Below are 22,881 nucleotides of genomic sequence, written 5' to 3'. Positions count from 1 at the left end.
TCTGCTATTGTAGTATGAAAGCAGCTGTAAAGCAACATGTGAATAAACTGCTGTGGCTGCTTCCCAATAAATTTTTATCTACCAAGACAGGCAGCAGGCCAGTGTGCTAACCTGACTGGTTAGTGCTAAGACTGACTGGTGGAGCTTCTTTCCTCACCCCCACTATCCTGAGTATGTCCTTTTCCAGAGCCTGATCCAGCCACAGAGATGGCAGCTGAGTCATTGCCTTTCTCTTTTGGGGCACTGTCCAGCTGGGAGCTGGAAGCCTGGTATGAGGACCTGCAGGAGGTGCTGTCCTCAGATGAAAATCGGGGCACCTGTGTTTCACCCCCTGGAAACAAGGAGGTAAGAATGCTAGGCCTGATGCCGGGGGAAGAGGAGGTGCTGCCCTTCCCTTCTCAACTAATTCATACCTACCCTGCCTTATCTACTTGAAGGAAGAATCAAAAACCTTCACCACTCTTGACCCCGCCTCTCTGGCTTGGCTTACTGAGGAGCCAGGACCACCAGAGGTCACACACACCTCCCAGAGCCCCTGCTCTCCAGAGTCCAGTCAGAGCTCCCTGGCTCAGGAGGAAGAAGAGGAAGACCAAGGAAGAACCAGAAAACGGAAACAGAGTGGCCAGTCCCCGGCCCGGGCTGGCAAGCAACGCATGAAGGAGAAAGAACAAGAAAATGAAAGGAAAGTGGCACAGCTGGCTGAAGAGAATGAACGACTCAAACAGGAAATCGAGCGCCTGACCAGGGAAGTGGAGGCAACTCGCCGAGCTCTGATTGACCGGATGGTTAATCTGCACCAAGCATGAACAGTTGGGACCAGCACTTCCATTTCAGGCCACTCCTGACCCTTCCTGGAAGTATCTACTGACCACGTCACCAGTGCCAATGACATACCCCACCACCATCGATTCAGTAGGGGAGACGATAGAAAAGGGTCTCAGCGTGTATATAGAGATTGTACATTTATTTATTATTGTCCATATCCATTAAAGTGACTTTCTATGGTAAGTTCTCACTTTCACTTTTTCTTCTTGCCTTTAGGGGTTTCCAGGGGTTTCCCCTCAGCTAGAGCCAACTGTTTCTTCAGATCCAAGAGTTTAGCCACCTCTGCAGCAATCTGGTTCTTGTCTGCCTTCTGTGCCTTCAATTCTCGGACAATGTTGCCCTGAGAAGAGAGGGGGTGGGGGAATAACAGTGAGACCAGAAAGGACCTATTTAGGATTCAGCTTTGCCAGCTTCCCATAGGGCTTCAGCCCCACACCTGCTTGGTCACTTCCTCGGTCAGTGCTTGGATCTGCTGCGGTCCAGCTGTTGTCAGTTCAGCTGCTGTCTTGGGGGATGCTTTTGCCTTGAGAACAACAACAGGACAGAGTTTGCACCTGCTACCATAAACATCTCCTGACTTCAGGTTTGACGTAAGATCGCAGGGGCAAGTGATTACCTTTAATGCCAAGGACTCTTCTAGCTAAGACAGGAAAGAAAAACTAAGTGAGGAAGCAGCAGAGCCAAAAGAGAGATGAGTGAGGGCTACTGAGGGACCTGGAGGACTGTTGGTGGGTGAGGCAGTCTTTAGATTTCTCACCTGGCCCCCACTGAAGCGCTGCTTCAGATTTTCAATCTGGTCATTTTCCAATTTTTGGAACAAGGGACTGACCTGTGAAAAAAATTCCAGAATCATCCACTGATGGGGTATAAATTCTTATTTGACTATAAAGAGGGCCTCTCCACCCCAGCTTCTGACATTTAGGAACTCAGGTTTCCAAAAGAAAGGTTGATGTACCGCTGAGCAAAATACATGCTGATTTCAGTAAAGAATTCAGAAAAGGCACTGGCATTCATTAGGATCAAAGATTACTTGGGCTATTTAATGATGCTAGGTTGATGCAAAACCTTCTAGGAGTACATACATATTTTTATCACCTTGTCTTCAGAAAGAGGCTACCCTGTATTTTCCCTGCCCGCTGGGTTCTGGCATGAAGGACAGTGAGGATATATGGACTAAAGAAAATACTGGGCTTGTAAACCAATACCAAGGGCTTTATATCAGAAACAAGCCTAAAGTGCAGAGTGGAGGTGAGGGTGGAATGCGTTGTGAGAACAGCTATGAGAGTGTCACACCCAGAGTAAGTTCTTCCCTGAGCCCTCCTCCAAAGGCTGCATGGCAAGGTAGAAATTTTGAAGGACTTCCCTAGTGGTCTAGGGGTTATGACTCCATGCTTCCAACACAGGGCATGCAGGTTCAATCCCTGGTCTGGGAATATCCCACATGCCCTGGGACAACTAAGCCCATACACAACAACTACTGAGCCCATGTGCCTAGAGCCAGCGAGACAAACCACCACAACGAGAAGCCTGTGCACCACAACTCGAGAGTAGCTCCACTTGCCTCAACTAGAGAAAGCCCATGTGTGGCAACAAAGACTCAATGTAGCCAATAAATGAATAATTTTTTCAAAAAAAATTCTGAGAGAGGCTGGCTCTTCAACTCGCAGACCTACCGTGCCAATCTGGTGTCCTGCTGGTAAGGTGCATAGGAAGTTTGTGGGCAGGATACTGCAGGCTGGAGGTGGGAGCTGCAGCTGGGCTTGGATGGTGGCACTAACTGTAGGCATGTAAGGCTGGAGCATGACGGACAGCAAGGCAGCTATATTCACGGCCAAACCTGTCACTGTCCCTGCCCGCTGCCTGGGGAAGAAAAAATACTAGTCTGGACCTCCAAGAGGACACATCCAGCCAGTCACTTTATTTCTGTAGCCAACACTACCTTCTTACCCACCTGTCAGCTTCGCCGCCTTTAATCCGCTTCCAGGGCTCGTTCACCTGAATGTACTGATTGCCATGGCGAGAGATGGTGAGGATGCTACGTAAGGCATCCCGGATCCTGGGAAGGAAGGATGCAGGCCAAGGTGTAAGGTCCTGGGGGTACCAGTATGGGGTTGTCAACATGCCAGCAGATCACGGAGTTGAGACAGAGGTGTAGATACTTACCGAACCTTCTCTAGCAGCTGGTGGTAGTGCTGGAGCTCCAGGGTGATATGGGTCAGCAGGCGCTGATCATCAGAGATGAGCACCATCTCAGGCACAAAACCCCCAAAAAACTTGGACACAAACATCCCAGCTCTGGATGGGAGTAGGGAAGGAGGGGAAGAAAGAAGAAGAGTTACTGCCCAGTCTCCTTACAGAAAATTGGACACGGTTTTCATAATTTTACATTTTCTCAGAACTGAAGCCACCTGGCTCCCTCAAGCTGGAAAGCAAAACTTATTTTCTGTCTCCCCTAAGAAAATGTCTGCACGTGACAGACATACTTTACATACAGATATCCGTCATATAAAGGAAACATATCCCTCATATAAGGTTTTCAGTAACCTTTGGTTTTCAGAAGTCAGTAACTTGAAATGATCAAGCTGAAATATATACATTAACTGATATCTAACAAATACATCTTCTTGCAGAGACTACCTACCTGATCATTGTGGTTAATAACCAAATCTGAAAGGGTGGGTAGCCACAGAGATTATTTCTTTAGATTGCAGAATAGCTTAGATAGGGACTAATAATGGAAAGTGAGACTGAAGTGATAAAACTCCAATCTCCTACCCCTGTGCTAAAAAAACCCCTTTTTTCAGTCAAACTTTTAAGTGGCCTGCGAGTGAACTTGCACTAGGAAAGGACACACTTCTAATAACATTAATAAAATAATTAGCAAAAATTCACTTTGTGACAAACTCTGCTAAATCACATCTCTACAACTAACTTCCCCCCCTTACAAGCTGCTCCCCCCACCACTCCCAGCTATCTGCTGCCTCTCACCCCTCACCAGATCCCACCTGTTAATGAAGTTGCCCAGGTTGTTAAGCAGCTCGGAATTATTCTTGAACAACATGTCTGTCCAGGAGAAGGCACTGTCCTGCCCCTCAGGCCGAATGTACAGCAGATAGAAGCGCCAGATGTCAGCAGGGATCCCTGTGTCCTGGGCCATGTCCCCAAACACTCCCACACCCCGGCTCTTAGAGAATTTCCCATCCTCGTAATTCAGATACTCTGGACAGAGAAGGAGAATGCCAACCATCTGTTCAAATCATGTCCTTCGTCCCTGACCCACTAACTCTTCTTTCCTCAACCTCAGCTCTAGAGTAGCTGGCCTGCATAGAACTTGGGAGATGATTCCTCTCCAATGTGATCTTTTCCCCTTTACTTCCACCCATTACAAAATTTAGCTCTGAACTTCTGCTGTCTTCAGGTCCTTGTTTCCTTTTTCTGGGTTGAGCGTCCATGTTCTAACTGTTTCCTATTTCACCTCAATTCCTAACTCAAGACCTAGCACCTCTCCAGGAACTTCCAAGCACTGCCCTGGTCCTCACCCCCTAGGAACACCCCCATCTTCAGTCTCCCAGGGTACCTGTAGCAATGAGGTGGCTGACCAAGGTGTAGTTGTCCTCAGCTCCTAGGGCTGAAGAAGGAAAGACTATGCCATGGAAGGGAACATTGTCCTTGGCCATGAACTGATACAGGTTCACCTATGAAATATAATTGGGAGACAGAGCTCCTGAGAGCCTCTTCAAAGGCCTAAGAAAGATCAGGTACCCAATCCTAACCACCCTGCTACACATTCACCCTTCTGACAGGCAGTGGGTACATGTGTGCATGCTCAGTTGTGTCCAACTCTCTGTGACCCCAGGGATTACAGCCTGCCAGGCTCCCCTGTCCATGGGATTTTCCAGGCAAGAATACTGGAATGGGTTGCTATATTCTCCAGGGGATCTTCCCAGCCTAGGGATCAAATCCACATCTCCTACATCTCCTTCATTGGCAGGAGAATTCTTCACCACTGTGCTGCCTGGGAAGCCCCATGGACAGGCTAACCAAGAACTACTCACTTGTTCTGGGTTCTTCCACCACTTCTCCCATTGGTCTGTGTAGTTGGCTGTGATGGACAGGTAGCCAATGGTGGCATCAAACCAGACATAGAACACCTGGAGGGCCAGGAGAGAAGGGACACGGTCGAATGCAAGCACACCGGAGACCCCTGCTGACCCAGAGTCTCAGACTGAAACAAGGCATAACCAGTGGTCTGTTCTGCTCGCCCAGGGTTTCAACCCCAAAGCTGAATCATACAAGATCTGAATAAAGCACAGGGTTTTTTACCTTGTCCTCAAAACCTTCTAAGGGCACAGGGGTTCCCCACTTGAGGTCTCGGGTTATGCAGCGGGGCTTGAGGCCATCTCGAAGCCAAGAACGGATGATGAACCGGGCGTTGGCGGTCCAGTCACTGCCAGGCAACGTCTTCTCCAACCACGCCTCCACCCGCGCTGCCAGCTGATAGCAGAGAAGCACAGAGCTGGTTTGTGACAGCCGCATGTGTGGTCAGCGTAAGGATAAATACATACAAGCTTTTTGGAGTCATTTATTGATATATAATTAAAATTAAGGATTCATGACTTCGCCATAGCAATTCTACTTGGGATTTTTTTCAACAGGAATTTTCACATAAGTGTGTATAGATGTATTTATAAGAGAACTGCACCGCTCATCACACCAAAAATTAAAACTAATTCACTTGGTTCAGTAGAATTTAAAGAACTATGGTACATCAACCAATGAAATACTTATTAACGCTTTTAAAAAGTATGTAAAGATCTCAGAAATACATTAACTAAAGCAAACTTCAAAATAGTAATATAAGATATAATCCTATCATTATAAAAACAAGTAATCGTAATACACAGATTAACATAATCCCAAAAATATATCTTAGTACTTTATTCTCACATGAGATTAGGGGGAACATCCACTTTTACACCATCTATTTCATTCTGAAATTTTAAAAACAAGTGTTTATCGCTTTTATAAGCAGAAAAATAAAGATAAACCTTTCATAAGGAATGGTTCACACGATTCATCCACAGAAACACCACAGCACTAGCAGCCTAACAACACACTGTCCTGGTGAGGCTGTGGCAAACGGGCGACACCCACTAGGAGGGAGGTAAACTGGACAATACCTACTGAGAAAAACCAGGCCGTAACTACATATGCATTTATTCTGGACACAGCAAGTGATCCCTTAAGGAATTTATCCTGAAGACAGACTTCCCACAATACAAAAATACATATGCACAAGGTTATTCACTGCGACAGTATTTTTAACTGTACAACACTGGAAACTACCTAAATGATGAACACAAAAAATTGGTTAAATAAACTATGGTACCCACACAGAATGAAGTACTATGCAACTATTTAAGTAACAGGGCTTCCTTGGTGGTCCAGTGGTTAAGGATACACCTTGCAATGCAAGGGACACAGGTTCAGTCCCTGGTCCGGGAAGATTCCACATGCCGTGGAGCAGCTAAGCCCGTGTGCCACATGCTTAGAGCCTGTGCTCCGCAACAAGACAAGCAACAGCAATGAGAAGCCTGAGCACCACAAGAGTAGCCCCCACTTGCCGAAACCAGACAAAGCCCTCACATAGCAATGGAGACCCACCACAGCCAAAATATAAATAAATAAAAATTTAAAGGAAAAAACAGTGAATTCCATGGTGACCAAGTGATTAGGGCTGCACTCTTCCACCACAAGGGACACAGGTTTGACAGCTGGTCAGGGAACTAAGGTCCCCGCATGCTGCCAAAACAAAAACAAAAGAAGACTGAGTAAGAATGATCTTTATGAACTGACATGTATGGAGTAGTCATGATACAGAATGATTTCTAGAACATACTGTTAGGTGAAAAATATAAAATGCAAAACAGTATGTATAGTGTGCTATATTTTGTATAAGAAGAAAATAGATACATATGTATACATACATTCATCTGCTCATCTTTATATATATATAAAATGTTTTACATATATATATATAAAAAAGCTTATCTTTACAAAAATAAACACACTAAGACTAAATCAGAAAACAAAACCGATCGCCTACAGGAGACAGGAGAACAAGGCAGCATGGACAGGAGGGGAAGGACCCTTCTCTGAGTATTCTGTTGTTCAGTCGCCAAGTCGTATCCAACTCTTTGTGACCTCGCAGACTGCAGCACGGCAGGTTTCTCAGGGTTTTGATTTAGAAGCATACTAACGTTCTATATTTTCAAAAAACAAATATGAGGAGAGAAAAAAAAACTAGAAGCAAATGAACCTAAATTATTGACTTATTTCAGTAACATAATCACACTGAAAGGGGGAAAAAACTGAGCCAAGACGATGTTGAACACATTTGATTACATACCCTCAGTTGTAGGGGAAGGAGCAGGACTGCAAACTAACCCTAAACTCACCTTAGTAGGTTTTTTGGTAGCAGTATGGGTGAAGCAATTCTGAAATTATTTTTAGGTGTACTGTAGGATCAAATAAATGAGTAAATAATGTTGCTGGAAACCAGAGTACTTACTGTGTGGAAGAAGGGAGATTAAAAATATGGGATGAGGGCAAGTGAAGAAGAACTCCATGGGGCTGGACTGGAATGGAATGTCAGTGTGAACCTAAAATAAAATGCCTAACTTTCTGCTCACAGAGCTGAGAAGCAAAGACATCCAGGAGCAATGCGCACACAAAACTTGGCCTCTAATACTGTTCCCTACTTAAAAAAAAAAAAAACACAGCTTGGTGGAGAAATGGTTTGATCCCAGGATGGAACAAGATGCATCTAGAATATCCTGCTATGCTAGAAAATAAGTGCTTAAAAATGATAGGAGACCTCAGAAACGCCCAGAGAAACCACCCTGAGGCTCCCGTTGGCCAAATAAGGAACAACTAGAACATCAACATTATTTAGGACAGGAATCAGTTATAAACCATTGAAAAAAATTGGAATCCATGAGTCAACACTGATGGTAAGCAGATAAATAAATGAATGACGGAGAAGGGTAAGTGTGGAGAGAGTGGTAGAGTTGGCAAATCTTAATAAAAACCTGGTCAGGTAAAAATGGTTAAATAAACGGATGCTAAATTCAGAGGAACCCTTTCAATGAAGATCAAGATACTTGCATGGTCTTAAATGTGCATTTCCACATACTGCTTTTAAGTTGCAAGGGGCGAAATATTAATTACACAGTGGAGAAGCCTAGTAACATCTTGACTGAACAAAATTTACATCACTGATAAGGGGGAAATGGCCACCACATGCCTCCGTAAAGAACATGGTATCATCTATACAATATTCCAACTGAGGATGCGTAATCTGAATCTAATCATGAGGAAAACAGTCAATAAATGCAAAATGAGGAATATTCTGTTTTGAAAGGGGGATCAAGGTCTATATTCTTAAAAACTGTTAATATCATAAAAGATAAAGGCTGAGGAACTGTTTCAGATTAAGGGAAACTAAAGGACAGAAAAACTAAACACATTATTCAGAGCCAGATTCAGCACTACAGAAAAAAACATGCTAGAAAGCATATTATTGGAATAACTGACAAAAATGGAATATGGATGGTAGATCACACAACTATATTAATGTTAAATTTCTTTAAGCTGTTAACCATACTGTGGTTATGCAGGAACATGTCTTTTTTCTTAGAAAATATACAATGAAGCATTTAAGAATAAAGAGGATCTATAGGTACATATACATACACGTATGAGACAGAGAATATGCTAAGGCAAATGGAGCAGAATCTTAACTGCCAGGGAATCTGGGTAATGGGTACATGAGGTTCTTGTGGGTAAAGAACACAAGGTTCTTTGTTCTAGGAACTGCTTATTCCCACAAGTCTTTCTGCAAGTTTGAAATCATCTCCAAATAAAAGTTTAAAAGGAAAAAAAAGGGACTTCCCTCGTGGTCCAGTGGCTAACACTCTGAGCTTCCAATACAGATGGCCCTGGTCAGGGAACTAGATCCTGCAAGCTGCAACTAAAACAGAAGATCCTGTGTGGGGTGCAACTAAAACCTATGACCCAGCGCAGCCAAATAAATATTTTTAAAAAATAAATAGGAACCTTCCTGGTAGTCCAGTGGTTAAGACTCCAGTTTCTAATGCAAGGGGTGCAGGTTTGATCCCTGGTCAGGGAACTAAGGTCCCACATGCCACAGGGTATGGCCAAAAATTTTTAAAACAAATAAAACGAAAAAAAAGACAGATCCACTAAAGTGAAAAATTGGTCAAGACAAATTGTGAAGTAAAAGAAAGTAGAATGCAGAGTAATATGAATGCCATGATCTAATTTACATGAAGGAAAAGACAAAAGGCATAAAAATACTTTCATTCAGCACACCACAACCAGAAAGTAGCTGCCATTCACAACCAGAGAAAGCCAGATTGCAGCGACCCAGTGCAGCCAAAAATAAATAAATCGATTAAAAAATAATAATAATCACAAAAATAAAAATAAAACGTTCACATGCCAAGTGCTACAGAGTAAAATGAGCAGTAAAAACTACCTCTTGGCAGATGGGCCTGGCCTTTCACTCTGTGCTCTTCTCCTATTACATCTTTTTACATTAAGCATGCATGATTTTAAAATGGAAATTAAAAACATGGGAGAGTGATTTGGTACACATTTGTCTCTGCCTGTTGCTGAGGCAGAGGGTGCAGGAGAGGCTGTGCAGACTGACTTGAGGGAAAGGCCCACTCACCTTAGGCAGGTCCAGAAACAGGTGCTGAGAGGATTTCACCACAGGGCACGACCGGCAGACTTTACACTGAGGCTTCTGTGAAGGGAAATTCAAGAGAAGGGGTGACCCAGGGCAGGGCAGTTGGAATCAGGCTGCAGGCCAGGAGCTGTCCAGGTGAGGGGAGAGGCACAGAGAGATGAGGTCCCCTGTCTGCCACCACACTTCACCTCATTCTCACACCCCACCAAGTAAGAACTACTTACTTGGGCCGGTTCTGAGCTTGGAGACTCAGGTCTGCAGGGCACAACTTTTGCTACAGAGTTTCACGTCTGTGTCCTTTCATTCCCAAGAACAGGAAAAATGCATTCTCTTGAGCACAGGCTAGATAGACCCAGGCTAGACAGCTCTACAGCTGTGTGAGGAGTGAAAAGAGCGACCAAGAGAAGACACATGGCTCCTCTCCTTGAGGAAGTTACGCTCAAGCAGAGACAGCGGGCTTGCATGAAAAACAAGCACGGGCCTTCGCATGGCAAAATGTCGAGAAATATTTATCTGCATGACATGACATGACTGTACAAACAATGAAGTATGACAGCTAAAGGAGTAACAGTTGGGTGGGGCAAGTCAATGAAAGCCTGCAAGTGAGTTTTGATCTGGGTTTTTGAAGGTGAGAAATTATAACTCTCTCAGGATCTCTCTCCCGAACTCCACGTGCCTGTATCAACTGCCTACCTAACATCCCTCCCTGGATGTCTAAGGAAGCATCTCCAACTTAACAAATCCAAACAGCATCACCATACTCTACCAGAAAGCAATTCAAGTAGTCTTGCCCGTGTCTGTAGATGGTGCTACCAGCCACCCAAGCTGCTCAAGCCAAAAACGTAAAGTCTCCATTCTCCTGACTTACCTATCACCTCAAATTCTAGTCTGTCCAGTTCCACAGAGTCTGCCTCCAAAACATATCTCAAATCCTTCCCTGCCCCCTCATTCCCCCTGCTATTAACCTAGTCCAAGCTACCATCACTCCATCTCTGAGCTACCGCCACTCTGGCCTCCACACTGGTTTCCCCGCTTTCTCTCTTGCTTCCCTCCCACCCATTATCCACAGAGCAGCCTGCCATTCCACTCCAAGAGGGCTAACTGTGCCCGGAAATCTGGTCACTGCCTACGTCTTTGACCTCATCTCAACCCACCACCACCTCTCCACCCCCACCCACTGTGAGCCACACTGGTCTTTTCAATTCCCCTTTTCATTGCTCTGCTGCCTTGGGCCTTTGCATTTCCTGGTCCTTCTGCTTAGAATACTCTTCATCCCACTTATCGCCTCCTGGCTCCTTCTCATTCTTCAGTTAAACACTCAGTTCAAATGTTACCTTCTAAGAGGACTTCCCTCATCACCCAGCTCAACTCTTCCCCCCAGAAGTCACTCTATTACATATTCCTGGAAGCTTACAGCAACTACATTCTATCTTTAGTGCTGGTCTTCTCTCGCACTAGATAAAAATCTGTCTTGTTCATTGCTACAATCTCAATAACCAGAACTATGACAACGCTACTGTAAAGACTCAAAAAAGTTTGTTGAATAAATGAACTACCAAATGAATAAACATGGAGTAGAAGAAAGGTGGTATTTATGGAAGAAAGGAAGAACTAAACAAATGCAGAACAGCTGGTGTGAAGCAGGAGAAAAGGTAGGAAAGTATGAATTCAACTTATCTATTTCCCAGCACAATGCCAAGCACATAGTAAATGCTCAGTATGAGTGATCAGTTGCTAAGACTAGAGTAAAAAGAGCCACTGGTGAAAGGTCTTGAATGCTAAATCAAAAATCCTATGGAGGGACTTCCTTGGTAGTCAGGTGGTTAAAACTCGGTGCTCCCAACACAGAGGGCACAGGTTCAATCCCTGGTCAGGGAACTAAGATCTCACATGCCAAAACAATAAAAATTAAAAAAAAAAAAAATCCTATGGACAACAAGGTCCTACTGTGTGGCACAGGGAACCATGTTCAATGTCCTAGGATAAACCATAATGGAAAAGAATATAAAAAAGAATGCATATATATGTATAACTGAATCACTCTGCTGTACAGCAAAAATTAATACAACATTATAAATCAACTATACTTCATTTAAAAAAACATCCTAAGTGACAGTCCCTTAAAACTAGACACTCTCTCCTTCTAGGCTCCCAGGAGACCCTCCTCTTACCTTGAGCTCAATGGCATTGATGAGCTTGCCACACTTGTCACACTGGTCACCCCGGGCTTCCTCGTAGCCACAGAAGGGACACACACCCTCCACAAAGCGGTCAGCCAGGAAGCGGGCACAGTGCTCACACCGCAGTTGCTCCACAGTATCTCGCAGCACAAAACCTCGGGCCAACAACCGCTGGAAGATGTCCTGGGTAATTCTGACGAGATGTGGAAGAGACCAGGGAAGTCAGAGGAAGCAATGCACCCCTCCTTCCTGCTACTCCACCTAGGACCCAAACTCACCCAGTCCAAGTGCCAAAGAAATCAGGGAGAGGCCCTCTAGTCATCTGTAGGGAGTTTACTGATGAGCCCAGACCCCTCACAACTCCCCACATGATCTCTTTCTTCATCACTCTAGAATTTACTTTGGTCAAATACAGATTTATCTGTTTTGTATTCTTTGTTAACAACAATCTCCAAAAGGATAGGACTGGTTAGTTCTTTGATATGTCCTGAAAATTAAATCAGTCCAACTGCTAAACTGCACAGCACTCTCTGGCAGCCTACCTACTGTGTAGTATTTACAGGCATGACAATCAGGTAGAGAATGAATGAAGAGAATGAATGTTTGCTATAAACACACAGGAGTGGGAGGGGCTGTCCTAAGACTGTAAGAGAAGGGAGGTGGGAGAAGCGAGGCAGATCCTTCCTGTGAGCATAAGTCCTGTCTCTTCCCCACCTCAGTGGCTCCTGCAGCCCTGGTCAGGCTTCTGCACTCAATGACTCCCCATAATAATGCCTGAGACACATCACATTTCAGGACAATACCCAGATGTTTGGGGGCAGGGGGAGCAACAACTGTGGTTCCTTCTGTCTTTCTGTCCCCTCAACATTCCCACTGCCCCCCACCCCCTCCATTTATGATTGATCAAAGGACACCTACTTGGTCTGCTGTGGAGTGGTAGTCCGACCAAAAAAGTCAAACGAAATATTAAACCAGCGGTAGATGTCAGCGTGGATAACGTGGTACTTGTCACAGATCTCCTGTGGGGTTAGTCCCTCCTCCATAGCCTTGGTCTCTGTCGCTGTACCATACTCATCTGTCCCACACAGGTAGAGGGTGTTCCACTGACGGAGCCGGGAGTACCTGAAAAGGAATGTAGTGATCATGAGGCCCCATCTCAGCCCCCTCCCTGCGCCCAGGATCCTTCCAGTCTCCCTACTTGAGGCCTATTTCCTTGGGGCGCACTGCCTCCTTGGGGCCCTCCCCCAGTAGCTGGCTGCACCTTGCAAAGACGTCGGCACTGAGCACACAGCCGATGATGTTTCCAAGGTGGGGGACGTTGTTGACATAAGGGAGGGCGCTGGTGATGAGCACATTTCTCTCCCCAGCCACGGGCAACCTGGTAGGGAAGAAGGAAGAGAACAGTCCAGGGGGAGATGAGAGGGTCAAGAGCGCTCCCAAAGTGCACGGAGCAGCCAGATGCATCTATTCTACTGCCCAGAGTCACGTCCATCCGAAGTCTTTCCTCATACGAAGCTGCTAGAGCTTAAACTTGCCCGAAAGCCATGGGATCCCTCCAGCTGCGAATACAGGGCCCTGCCCATAGCGAGCAAGCCTCGTGTACTGCTCCTAAGGAGCCTCATTCCCACAAGGAACTCTGTCCCTCTTTATAATCCTAAGTGCTCCTTTTCCATCAGCTGGTTCTCAGGCTCAAGCCTCCCAAGTACTGACAACTCTCCCCAGGCTCTCTTCAACCATCATTCACTAACTCCCTGGACTTTAACACCACCCAAGAACACCTCTCCCCTTCTTTCCAAGTGCTATGTTAACATTACCTCTAGTCAGGACCTGAAATGCTTACAATCCATCAACCCACACACAAGCGTTCCCAAGTCCTCTCATATCCCAGGACTCTTCACGCCCTAACCCATGTGGGTCAGCCACTTCCTCATGGCCTGTCTCAAACCAGCAGGCACCAGCCACTGCCTTCATAGCCATAATCTCCTCCCCACTGTCCCAGGATCATTCCTAGTCATGCCACTCAATCTGCCGCCAGAGGTTACTCAATCTGCTCTTCTCTCTCCGTGCTTTGTCACCCATGACAGCTCTGCTGAACACATCCTATATCCACTGCCCTCCCCAACACTAACACCTCACTAGGGTTCATCTTTCCAATCATTCTTTTTTTTCAGTTTTAATATTTTTTCTTGAAGTATAATTGATTTACAATGTTATTTCAAACCATTCTTAACTTACAACAGCCAACTCCCAACGATTACCATGTTCTTCAACCGTAGGCACCCTGCAGGCTCACCGAGTCTTGGAATCTACTAACAGAGACTCCAATGATTTCCTCCCGTTAACCTCACCCTTCTTTCCAGCTGCATGCTGTATATCTGGTTAGACGGTCCATCTACTTCCTGGAACATTTTACAGCTCATTTCTTCAGGAAGTGCTCACCAATCTCTCCTGCATTCATTGACTTTTCTCCCCATGACTGAATACCATAATTTTCTCTGAAATCCAGCTTAGAAAGCTCCTTCAGGAAAACCCTCCCTCACTGACAATCGGCCTTCCACCCAGTCATCCTTGTATCCTGACCCCCTAAGCAACCTGTACCACACACGCTGCAGTGCTCCTTTCTGTGTCACTCTGTAAAGTCTCTCTCATCTTGTGCGTGCTTACTACAGTGGAGACATAAAGGTGAGTATGCCCAGGGTTCTGCCCTCAAGGAGGGTACATTCATCATATAACTTCCTACTGGGATCAGTGCGATCAGAGGTACAAAGTGCTCACAGAGGTCAAAGGAAGTTGAGCATCTCCAGCCCAAGACTCCACAGAGGGACCTCCCTGGTGGTCCAGTAGTTTAGAATCCACCTGCCAATGCAGGGGACATGGGTTCCAGCCTTGGTCCAGGAAGATTCTACATGCCAAGGAGCAACTAAGCCCATGCACCACAGCTACTGAGGCTGCGCTCTAGAGCCTGTAAGCCACAACAACTGAAGCCCACGTGTCTAGAGCCCATGCTCAGCAACAAGAGAAACCCATGAACCACAACTGGAGAAAACCCACACGCAGCAATGAAGAGCCAACACAGCCAAAAATAAAGAAAGACTCCACAGAGGCAGAACTACTTGGGTTGGGTTCTCAAGAATGGGTGGGAATTTGCCAGATTCAAGACTTTTGGGGTGCACTTCAATCAGAAGCAAAAGCATCTGCTCTAGCATTTACTCTAACACCAACTGTCTCCTCCTCTAAGTATGCATTCAAACAAGTTAGCCTGTATAGACACCTGAGAAAATCTACCTCCTATTCTTTATTACCTTCAAGTCAATCCTCAGTAGGTACTCACAGAAATATTCAAAATGAGTGATTGAACAAAAGATGAACTTTCACTAACTCATTCAAATTTTACCATTTTCTACCAAATACTTGGCCCTGTGCTACAAGATACTCCATGTAAAAGAAAAGAGTCCCAACCTTCAATAAGCTTACAGATTAGTGAGGAGACAGACACGTAGAGACAATTACCATAAAATGTAATAACGGGAGCTGCCAGAATATGAAGCACTTAAGACTCTCAAGCTGTACAGAGAAGGACATGACAGACCCAGTCTCCTGAACAACTGTCCAGCAGGTAGGGGAGACACAGGCCTTCCAGGAAGAAGAGCATGAGCAAACACACCAAGGTGTGAGTATATGATCTCAGCCTGCCCTCCTCTCAAAGCTCATTCTGACCCAGCTGTCCCCTGACTAACCAGCCTCCAGCCACTGGCCTTTTAGAAATTCCTTATAAAGATGCTTCCTCTATCTGAGACAGCCTTTCCCCAGACTTACCCTTGCCTGACTAACTGCTACTCATCTGGCAAGTCTCAGGTCTCCTTTTTTTCTGGCTGTACTGCGCAGCTTGTGGCATCTTAGCTCCCCCACCAGGGACTGAACCCAGGCCCTCAGCAGTAAAAGCATGGAGTCCTAACCACTGGACTGCCAGGGAATTCCCACAATTGTTAGTTCAAATGTTGTTTTTTTCTAAGTTACCCTCCTGTGACATTTTCTCACAGCACTTGTTTTTTCCTTCATACTACTTAGTTTTTAAAATGCCTGTCTATAACACTAGGCTCAAAGTGGCATGACAGCAGAGTCTTGACTGTTTGCTCCCCTCTGTAGACCCAGTTCCCAGCACACAGGGCCTGACAAGGAGTGGACACATAAATCTTTATTGAACAACATGTTCAGAACTACAAATACTTCATTTCGATGGAAAAATCCTCATACGGGTGTGACTTTTTTTTTTTTTTTGGCCACACCACACAGCTCCCTGACCATGGATTGAACCCAGGCCTTCACCAGTCAAAGCGCCAGTCTTAACCACTGGACCCAGCCAGGAAATTCCCACTATGTATGTGAATATTATCTTAGCTATCAGAAGAGTGATAAAACATGATGCTAAGCATGCAGGCAGGAGCGAGGTCATGAAAGACCAGGTGAAGTACACAAAGAAACCATCTGTAGAATTCTGAAAAGGAGGATGAGATGATAATATCAGCAGTTTTAAGCAGCCATCTGGTGACAATATGGAGCACAGGACAGCAGGGAAGGAGAAGGTAAGAGATGGCAAGGCCCCACTTCAGGTAGCAGCAGTGAGGACAGGGAGAAGGGATGGATACAAGGACTCCTTAGAAGTTAGAATCAATGACCTGGTAATGGAGTAAATGATACAGGGAGAGATGAGAAAATGGTACAGATAGATGACACCAAGATTTCTGGCCTGGATCTTTAGGTGGAAGGTGGGAGTCATTCACTAAGACAAGTGACTAAAGGAGAAAGAGAAGCTGGCAGGGAAGGTAAGAGGTTTGGTTTTGGACATGATGAGTTTGCAATGCCAGTGGAGGTGGAGGAATCAAGGAGGTAGTCTGACAGATGTCTAAAGCTCAGAACAACAATCTGAACTGGAAAAACAGACTAAGGTACAATCAGTAGGTAGAAAGTAACTGAAAACACAGGTGTGGGGGGGAACTGATGGACAGTATGTCCAAAATATTAGCCAAGAGGTTAAGAGGAGAGAGAATTACAGAAAGGTCAGCAATGGGGATTAAACAGGCAGGTACTGGCTCTATCAACAATTTCCACATAAGAAACCAAGCCCCACTCAGTCTGTGCCTACTCACACTGGATTCTGCTGCGGCCGAAGAGAGGGCAAGCTTTCCAGGCCCTTCTCCCAAGCAGCTACAGCCACGGCAATCTCCTCCTCAGACAGAGTAGCCAGTTCCTCCTCCTATGAAGAGTGGACAGTATCCCTCACCAGGTAAGAAGGGCACAGAGAGTAAGGAAACTCTCTCCAAGAACTGACATAGTTAACAGCTGTGCTCAAACTCTCTCTCCAAGCCACCCCCGCCACCTCAGGCACTGAGGCTGTGTGGCTACCCCTCTTCTTTGTTCCAAACCTCAGGCTCATTGCTGACAAGCCTGCCCTCAAGGGAGCTGGGCTGGGGCTGCTTCTGGAGGTAGGGCCGGAGGGCCAGGACACCCTGCTGCTTCAGCACAGTCTCTGCAGCTCGCTGACATGGTTCCTGAGAACTCAGTGTCTGGAACCAGCTGTGCAGGGCACCCAGCTCCTCTGTGGGCATGGGAGAAAGGAAACAATCAACAAGACCTAGAATCGGTAGCTGGAAGGGGACCTCCTCCCCTTCTTTATGAAGTTTCTCTAGCTGCCTTTCCCAGCTCCCTCAGCTGTCTTTCTGCTATAGTTGCCCTGTCAAGTTACAGCTAAGAATAGGTCCTCAATAGTCTACTGCCCACTCTGTAACCCCTACACCAAGTTCCTCAGGCTGGTGGAGAAGTGATATGCACAGTTCTCACCCGGGAGATAGGATGGGTCTTGGAGTAACGGGTAGAGCGCTCCCCACAAAACAATATCAGCTAGAGATTCTGTCTCCTTTGTTGAGAAACAAAAAGAAAAAGTACACAGGTGAGACACTCAGTTTCTTCCCATGGATATAATAATACTGTACATTTCCTAAACACTTATTAAGTATCAAGCACTGTGTTAAGCATTTTAAATTATCTCAATTCTCACAATAACTCACTGAGAAGGGTACTTACTAACATCACTCCCACTTCAAAGACGAGAAACAATGAACATTAAAGAGGTTATGAGTTTTAAAGGTTACACTGCTAGTAAGGGGCAGTTGAGGGGGGAGGGGTTGAACTTTGAATACAGTCTTCCTCCTTAATTCTTATACCATACAGCTTTTCCCAACCCCGATTTCAAGGCCCAACTCACCCCAGCCAGGAACGGACAGCTCCGACGACTCAAGCTGTGGTCAATATGCGTCAGGGCTCTCCGAACTGGGCCAAGAACATCTTCTCCCTTCTTCCCTTGGACCACTAAATAGTACAGGGCAGCGGACAAAGCTGGCTGAAACACAGGAGACACGGGTCACGACGGCCGTGCAGAGCAACAATCTGCCTCCCAACCCCCACATCTCAGTCCCACCTGCAGTTCGGTTGCTTCCCATTCCAGCCACTGATTGGTGAGGTCATCTTGCTCCCAGCCAGATAACAGAAAGAAGTATCTACCCAGGGAGAGAGCAACAGAGGGAGAATTAAAGGGGCTTGTTGGTCGAGTCCATTTCTCACGCCGGTTGTAAATAAGGTCACACAGAGGACAGTAACCCGATTTTATTCAGCCACCTCCCTGCATCAAGGACCAATACTGACCGACAGATTGCACTGGTGGAGAAGAGGTAGTTGCCACTATCCAGCTGCAAGACAGGGACCTTAGGCCGGGTCAGGAATGGGACCACACACTCTGACACAGGGGAGGAAGATGGGTGAAAAAGAGAGACAAGAAATACTATGTCAACTTAAAAGAACATCTTCACAGTCGTGGGGGGGGGGGTACTAGGGGGGCAGAGGGGGTGCGGGGGAGATGGGCAGTCACCAGGAGAGGGTCCAGGATAGGACCTCTGAAAGGGGGTGGGTCCAGAATGAGCTGGAGAGACAAGCAGGTGTTCAGCTGAAACAGATGGGGACTGCAGAGAGGATGTGGTGGTACTGGGGTAGTGCTGCAGCCAAGAACTGGAACAGCTGAAGATAACCAGGATATCTGGTGTTTTCCCAGGTGGCTCAGTGCTAAAGAATCCACATGCCAATGCAGGAGACAGGAGTTCGATCCCTGCGTCAGGAGAAGGAAATGGCCCCCACCCCAGTATCCTTGACTAGAAAATCCCATGGACAGAGGAGCCTGGCGGGCTACAATCCATAGGGTCACAAAGAGTTGGACACAATTGAGAGACTGAGCACAAGAATACCTGAAAATGATCTGAGCTACCCTGGGAGAACTGACAAGAGAACCGCTTAGGAGTCACACAAACAGATGGCTGGGAATGAGAAGAGGTAAACCGAAGGGAGCATGTGTGTCTGTGTCTTTAGGAGAGAAAAGTAGGGTTTCCTAAGAAAACCTGGGGGTTATCATATGAATGACGTGTGGGGAGGGTACCTTGTAGGTGTGGGAGGTTGGAGAGGGGAAGGAGGTTCACCGGAGTGAGACGAGATCCTGGGAGAGGAAGGAGGGGAGACCAGAAATGAGAGAAAGGTACACTGAGGCTAATTAAGGGAAGTGACTGATGAAAGATGTCACTAGGAGGGAAGAAGGTATGGGGTGCTGAAGGATAACGTGGGAGGAAGTTGACGGGAGTGCGTGGTGTTGGGGCCTGGAGTGTTGGCGAAGGCAACTGTGGGGTCGTTGTCTGCGTGTTCCAGTCCCGCCCGTCTCATCCACCGCCCACCAGCGCCAGCTCGACTACCTTCTGGGCCTACAGTGCTGATGAGGAGCTCCGCTCTGCCCTGGGCCCTCCCGGCCGCGGCCAGCACAGGCAGACTCCCCGGAGCGCCCTCACTCACGAACAACCTCATTTCGCCGTGGACCCCACGCTGATGCAACCGGAACCGGTCTCCCGCCAGAGGGCGGACCGACCGCCGCGAGGCACGCCGGGAAATGGAGTCCCGAATAAAGCCGTCCCCCTGGCCTGGCTCCCGGAAAGCTGACTGTTTCTCCCATCATGCAACGCTAGAAAACAGGAAAGGAGTGTCATAGAGATCGAGAGGCCTTAGGTGCGGTGCCAGAGCGACACATTATTGATGGGAGGACCGGAGGAGACCTTAACGTGTAGGGCCCAGCGCACTTTAATCCTCTAAAGCAGCCAGAAACCGAAGGCCCCACTTTCTTGCTGAAGTGGCGCTGTCATGACAGAGGCAACTCGCAATGGCTTACTCTAGATTCGAGTTCATAAGAATCAGAGTTCTAGAGTTGAGAGTTATGATAAACAATGTTGTGCTATGTGCTTAGGGCTTCCCTGGTGGCTCAGAAGTTAAAGCGTCCACCTCCAATGCGGGAGACCCGGGTTCGATCCCTAGGTCGGGAAGATTCCCCTGGAGAAGGAAATGGTAACCCACTCCAGTATTCTTGCCTGGAGAATCCCATGGACAGAGAAGCCTGGTAGGCTACACTCCACGGGGTGGCAAAGAGTCAGACACGACTGAGCGACTTCACTATGTGCTTAATCACTCAGTCGTGTCTGAATTACTTACGTTAGGGACACTAACTTAACATTGCTGCTGCTAAGTCGCTTCAGTCGTGTCCGACTCTGTGCGACCCCATAGACGGCAGCCCGCAAGGCTCCGCCATCCCTGGGATTCTCCAGGCAAGAACACTGGAGTGGGTTGCCATTTCCTTCTCCAATGCATGAAAGTGAAAGTGAAGTCGCTCAGTCGTGTCTGACTCTTAGCGACCTACGAGGCTCCTCCGTCCATGGGATTTTCCAAGCAAGAGTACTGGAGTGGGGTGCCATTGCCTTCTCCGAACTTAACGTTGCTGCTGCTGCTAAGTCGCTTCAGTCGTGTCCGACTCTGTGCAACCCCATGGACTGCAGCCTACCGGGCTTCTCCGTCCATGGGATTCTCCAGGCAAGAACACTGGAGTGGGTTGCCATTTCCTTCTCCAATGCATGAAAGTGGAAAGTGAAAGTGAAAGTGAAGTCGCTCAGTCGTGTCTGACTCTTAGCGACCCCATGGACTGCAGCCTACCAGGCTCCTCCATCCATGGGATTTTCCGGGCAACAGTACTGGAGTGGGGTGCTATTGCCTTCTCCAACTTAACGTTAGTGACAATTAAAAATTAATGTAGATGTCTTATTAACAAAAGAGAAAGTGACTATTAAATATTGATTTAATACCAGCCTGAAGCACATATGCAGACTGGCAATCTCATTAAAGGGAAGGGAGGTTGCGTATAGAAAAGTAGATTGAGGGGACTATGAAGGCTAAGAGTTGGGCAATTGTTGTTTAGTCGCTAAGTGATGTCCAGCTCTTTTGTGACCCCACAGACTGTAGGCTGCCAGGCTCCTCTGTCCATGGCATTTCTCAGTCAAAATACTGGAATGGGTTGTCAGTTCCTTCTCCAGGAGATCTTTCCAACCCAGGGTTGGAATTCATGTCTCCTACGTTGTCAGGTGGACTCTTTACCACTGAGCCACCAGGGGCAATAAGTATATTCTATTCTAGGAAGCACGTATCAGTAATTGAGAAAGGGACCTTCTTAATCATCTTTGAATCCCTTTAAAATTAGTTTAATTAATTTAATTTTAATTAATTTAAATTAATTAATAAAATCAATTAATATATATTTCTCAAAAAGAACTAATTTTTTTAAATGGAAAAAAAACCACATTTTTAATTTTCAAAAAACTCTGTGGTGGTTCTGGGCCTTTTTAAGCTAAGCCATAAGAAGTCTTGCAGCTTCTGCCCAGGCCTCTTGGCACACTCTGATAGCATTGAACTGCCATGTAAGAAGTCTTACTACTTTGAGATTGCCATGCAGGAGTGGTGTCATGTTGACATGCTGGTTGACAGTGCCAGCTGATCCCAGCATTCCATCCATCCTCATCAAGGTGTCAGGTATGTGAGTGAAGCTTTCCAGACCACATCATCTATCTGATTGCTGAATACCACCAAGTGATCCTAGTCAACACTACATGGGACAGAAGAATCACCCAGCTGAGCCTTGCCCAAGCCTCTGCCCCATAAAATCATGGGTTCTAAGAAAATAATTGTTATTTTTTAAATTACAGACTGTGAGGTAGCTTCTGTCATTCTCATTTTTCAGATGAGGAAAACTTTCTACCCTACAGAGAGGTTACTTTGAGCTATATAAGGCATTGAAGATACAGTTGTTCACAAAATAGGCTTCTACCTTAGCAGAGCTCACAGACTTTCTGGGAAGTCAGAAAAGTCAAATAAACTTAAAGTGTCATGAAAGTTATAATAAGGGAATGTAAAGCTTGCTGTAGGATCTCCTAGTTAGGGCCCTTACTTGACTCTAAGGAGTTAAGAGAGATTTTCTTGTGCAAATGACCTTTCAACTGAGCTCTAACTAATGACTAAGAATTAGTCTGATAAAGATTGGTGGAAGTGGAGAGAGGAAGTTTTTCAGGCAGAAGGAACAACTTATGCAAAGGACCAGAGACCTCAATGCATTTTAGGAATGTGAGGAATTAGTATGTGGCTGGAATATGGAGTTTGTAGTGGGAAGTGTGAAAATGCTAGGCTAATAGGAGAAAGTCTCTATAAACCATACTGTAAAATCTGGACTTTATTCTGAGGAAAATGGGAAGCCTTTGAATGGTTAAGTCAGGGGAGTGGCAGGGCATTTTAATGTTTTGGAAGCATCACTGTGCCAGGAATGGACTGGAAAGGAGCAGAACTATATGCAAGGAGACTAGTTCAGAAATTATATTATCTGGGCTTAAAAAGGCAGTAGTTATAGGGATTAAAGGAAGTAGATTGCAAAGATTTAGTAATCAGCTAAATATGAGTGCTGAAGAATCAAGACAGTTAGGGTTGGCTGCTAGATTTCTGGCCTGGGCTATTGGGTACACCCTCTATGTGCTACAACAGATGATAGTATTTCCCCTTTCATAGTGATTATCACACTGTATTTTAATCGTTAACAAGAGGGCAACAATTTTGTTTTTGACTACACATCACAGCATGCAGAATTTTAATTCCCCAAACAGAGATGGAAGCCCTCCCTCCTGCAGTAGAAGGGCCGAGTCCTAACCACTG

At 46.1% G+C, this 22,881-nt stretch overlaps 2 protein-coding genes across 3 annotated transcripts; one reads left to right on the top strand and one right to left on the bottom strand.

Annotated features, from left to right (window-relative positions):
• The first annotated feature begins 207 nt into the window (after positions 1-207).
• On the top strand, positions 208-1,008 carry DDIT3 (DNA damage inducible transcript 3). Its single transcript, XM_055578523.1, has 2 exons — positions 208-345; positions 438-1,008. Exons 1-2 carry the CDS (start codon positions 208-210, stop codon positions 804-806), a joined length of 507 nt encoding a protein of 168 aa, XP_055434498.1. The 3' UTR covers positions 807-1,008.
• Positions 952-19,752, bottom strand: MARS1 (methionyl-tRNA synthetase 1). 2 transcript variants are annotated; one of them, XM_055578483.1, is made up of 22 exons: positions 19,566-19,752; positions 18,478-18,568; positions 18,254-18,332; positions 18,041-18,175; positions 17,617-17,692; positions 17,202-17,374; positions 16,926-17,032; positions 13,040-13,156; positions 12,697-12,900; positions 11,770-11,971; positions 9,581-9,655; positions 5,149-5,319; positions 4,881-4,976; positions 4,403-4,520; positions 3,831-4,044; positions 2,989-3,120; positions 2,777-2,881; positions 2,499-2,685; positions 1,583-1,654; positions 1,442-1,465; positions 1,262-1,348; positions 952-1,165 (listed from the first exon to the last, which is right to left on the bottom strand). In XM_055578483.1, the coding sequence occupies exons 1-22, from the start codon at positions 19,672-19,674 to the stop codon at positions 1,019-1,021; spliced, it is 2,721 nt and encodes a 906-aa protein (XP_055434458.1). In that variant the 5' UTR covers positions 19,675-19,752; the 3' UTR covers positions 952-1,018. The 2 variants fall into 2 exon arrangements, with proteins under 2 accessions (XP_055434458.1, XP_055434468.1); XM_055578493.1 differs by lacking the exon at positions 1,442-1,465 and having other exon boundaries at positions 19,566-19,750.
• Positions 19,753-22,881: the final 3,129 nt, after the last annotated feature.

Source organism: Bubalus kerabau, chromosome 1, assembly GCF_029407905.1.
Source record: "Bubalus kerabau isolate K-KA32 ecotype Philippines breed swamp buffalo chromosome 1, PCC_UOA_SB_1v2, whole genome shotgun sequence".
NCBI lineage: Eukaryota > Metazoa > Chordata > Mammalia > Artiodactyla > Bovidae > Bubalus > Bubalus kerabau.
Note: the sequence above shows the minus strand (reverse complement) of the source record. Positions and strands in the feature narration are given on the sequence as shown.

Bases quoted from the DNA above. Each gene is read 5' to 3' on its own strand.
- MARS1 (XM_055578483.1), bottom strand. From the start codon at position 19,674: ATGAGGTTGTTCGTGAGTGAGGGCGCTCCGGGGAGTCTGCCTGTGCTG. The intron at 17,375-17,616 runs GTGAGAACTGTG...CCATGCCCACAG, and splicing joins AGACCCATCCTATCTCCCGG to AGGAGCTGGGTGCCCTGCAC. The intron at 2,882-2,988 runs GTAAGTATCTAC...CTTCCTTCCCAG, and splicing joins CAGCTGCTAGAGAAGGTTCG to GATCCGGGATGCCTTACGTA.
- DDIT3 (XM_055578523.1), top strand. From the start codon at position 208: ATGGCAGCTGAGTCATTGCCTTTCTCTTTTGGGGCACTGTCCAGCTGG. The intron at 346-437 runs GTAAGAATGCTA...ATCTACTTGAAG, and splicing joins CACCCCCTGGAAACAAGGAG to GAAGAATCAAAAACCTTCAC.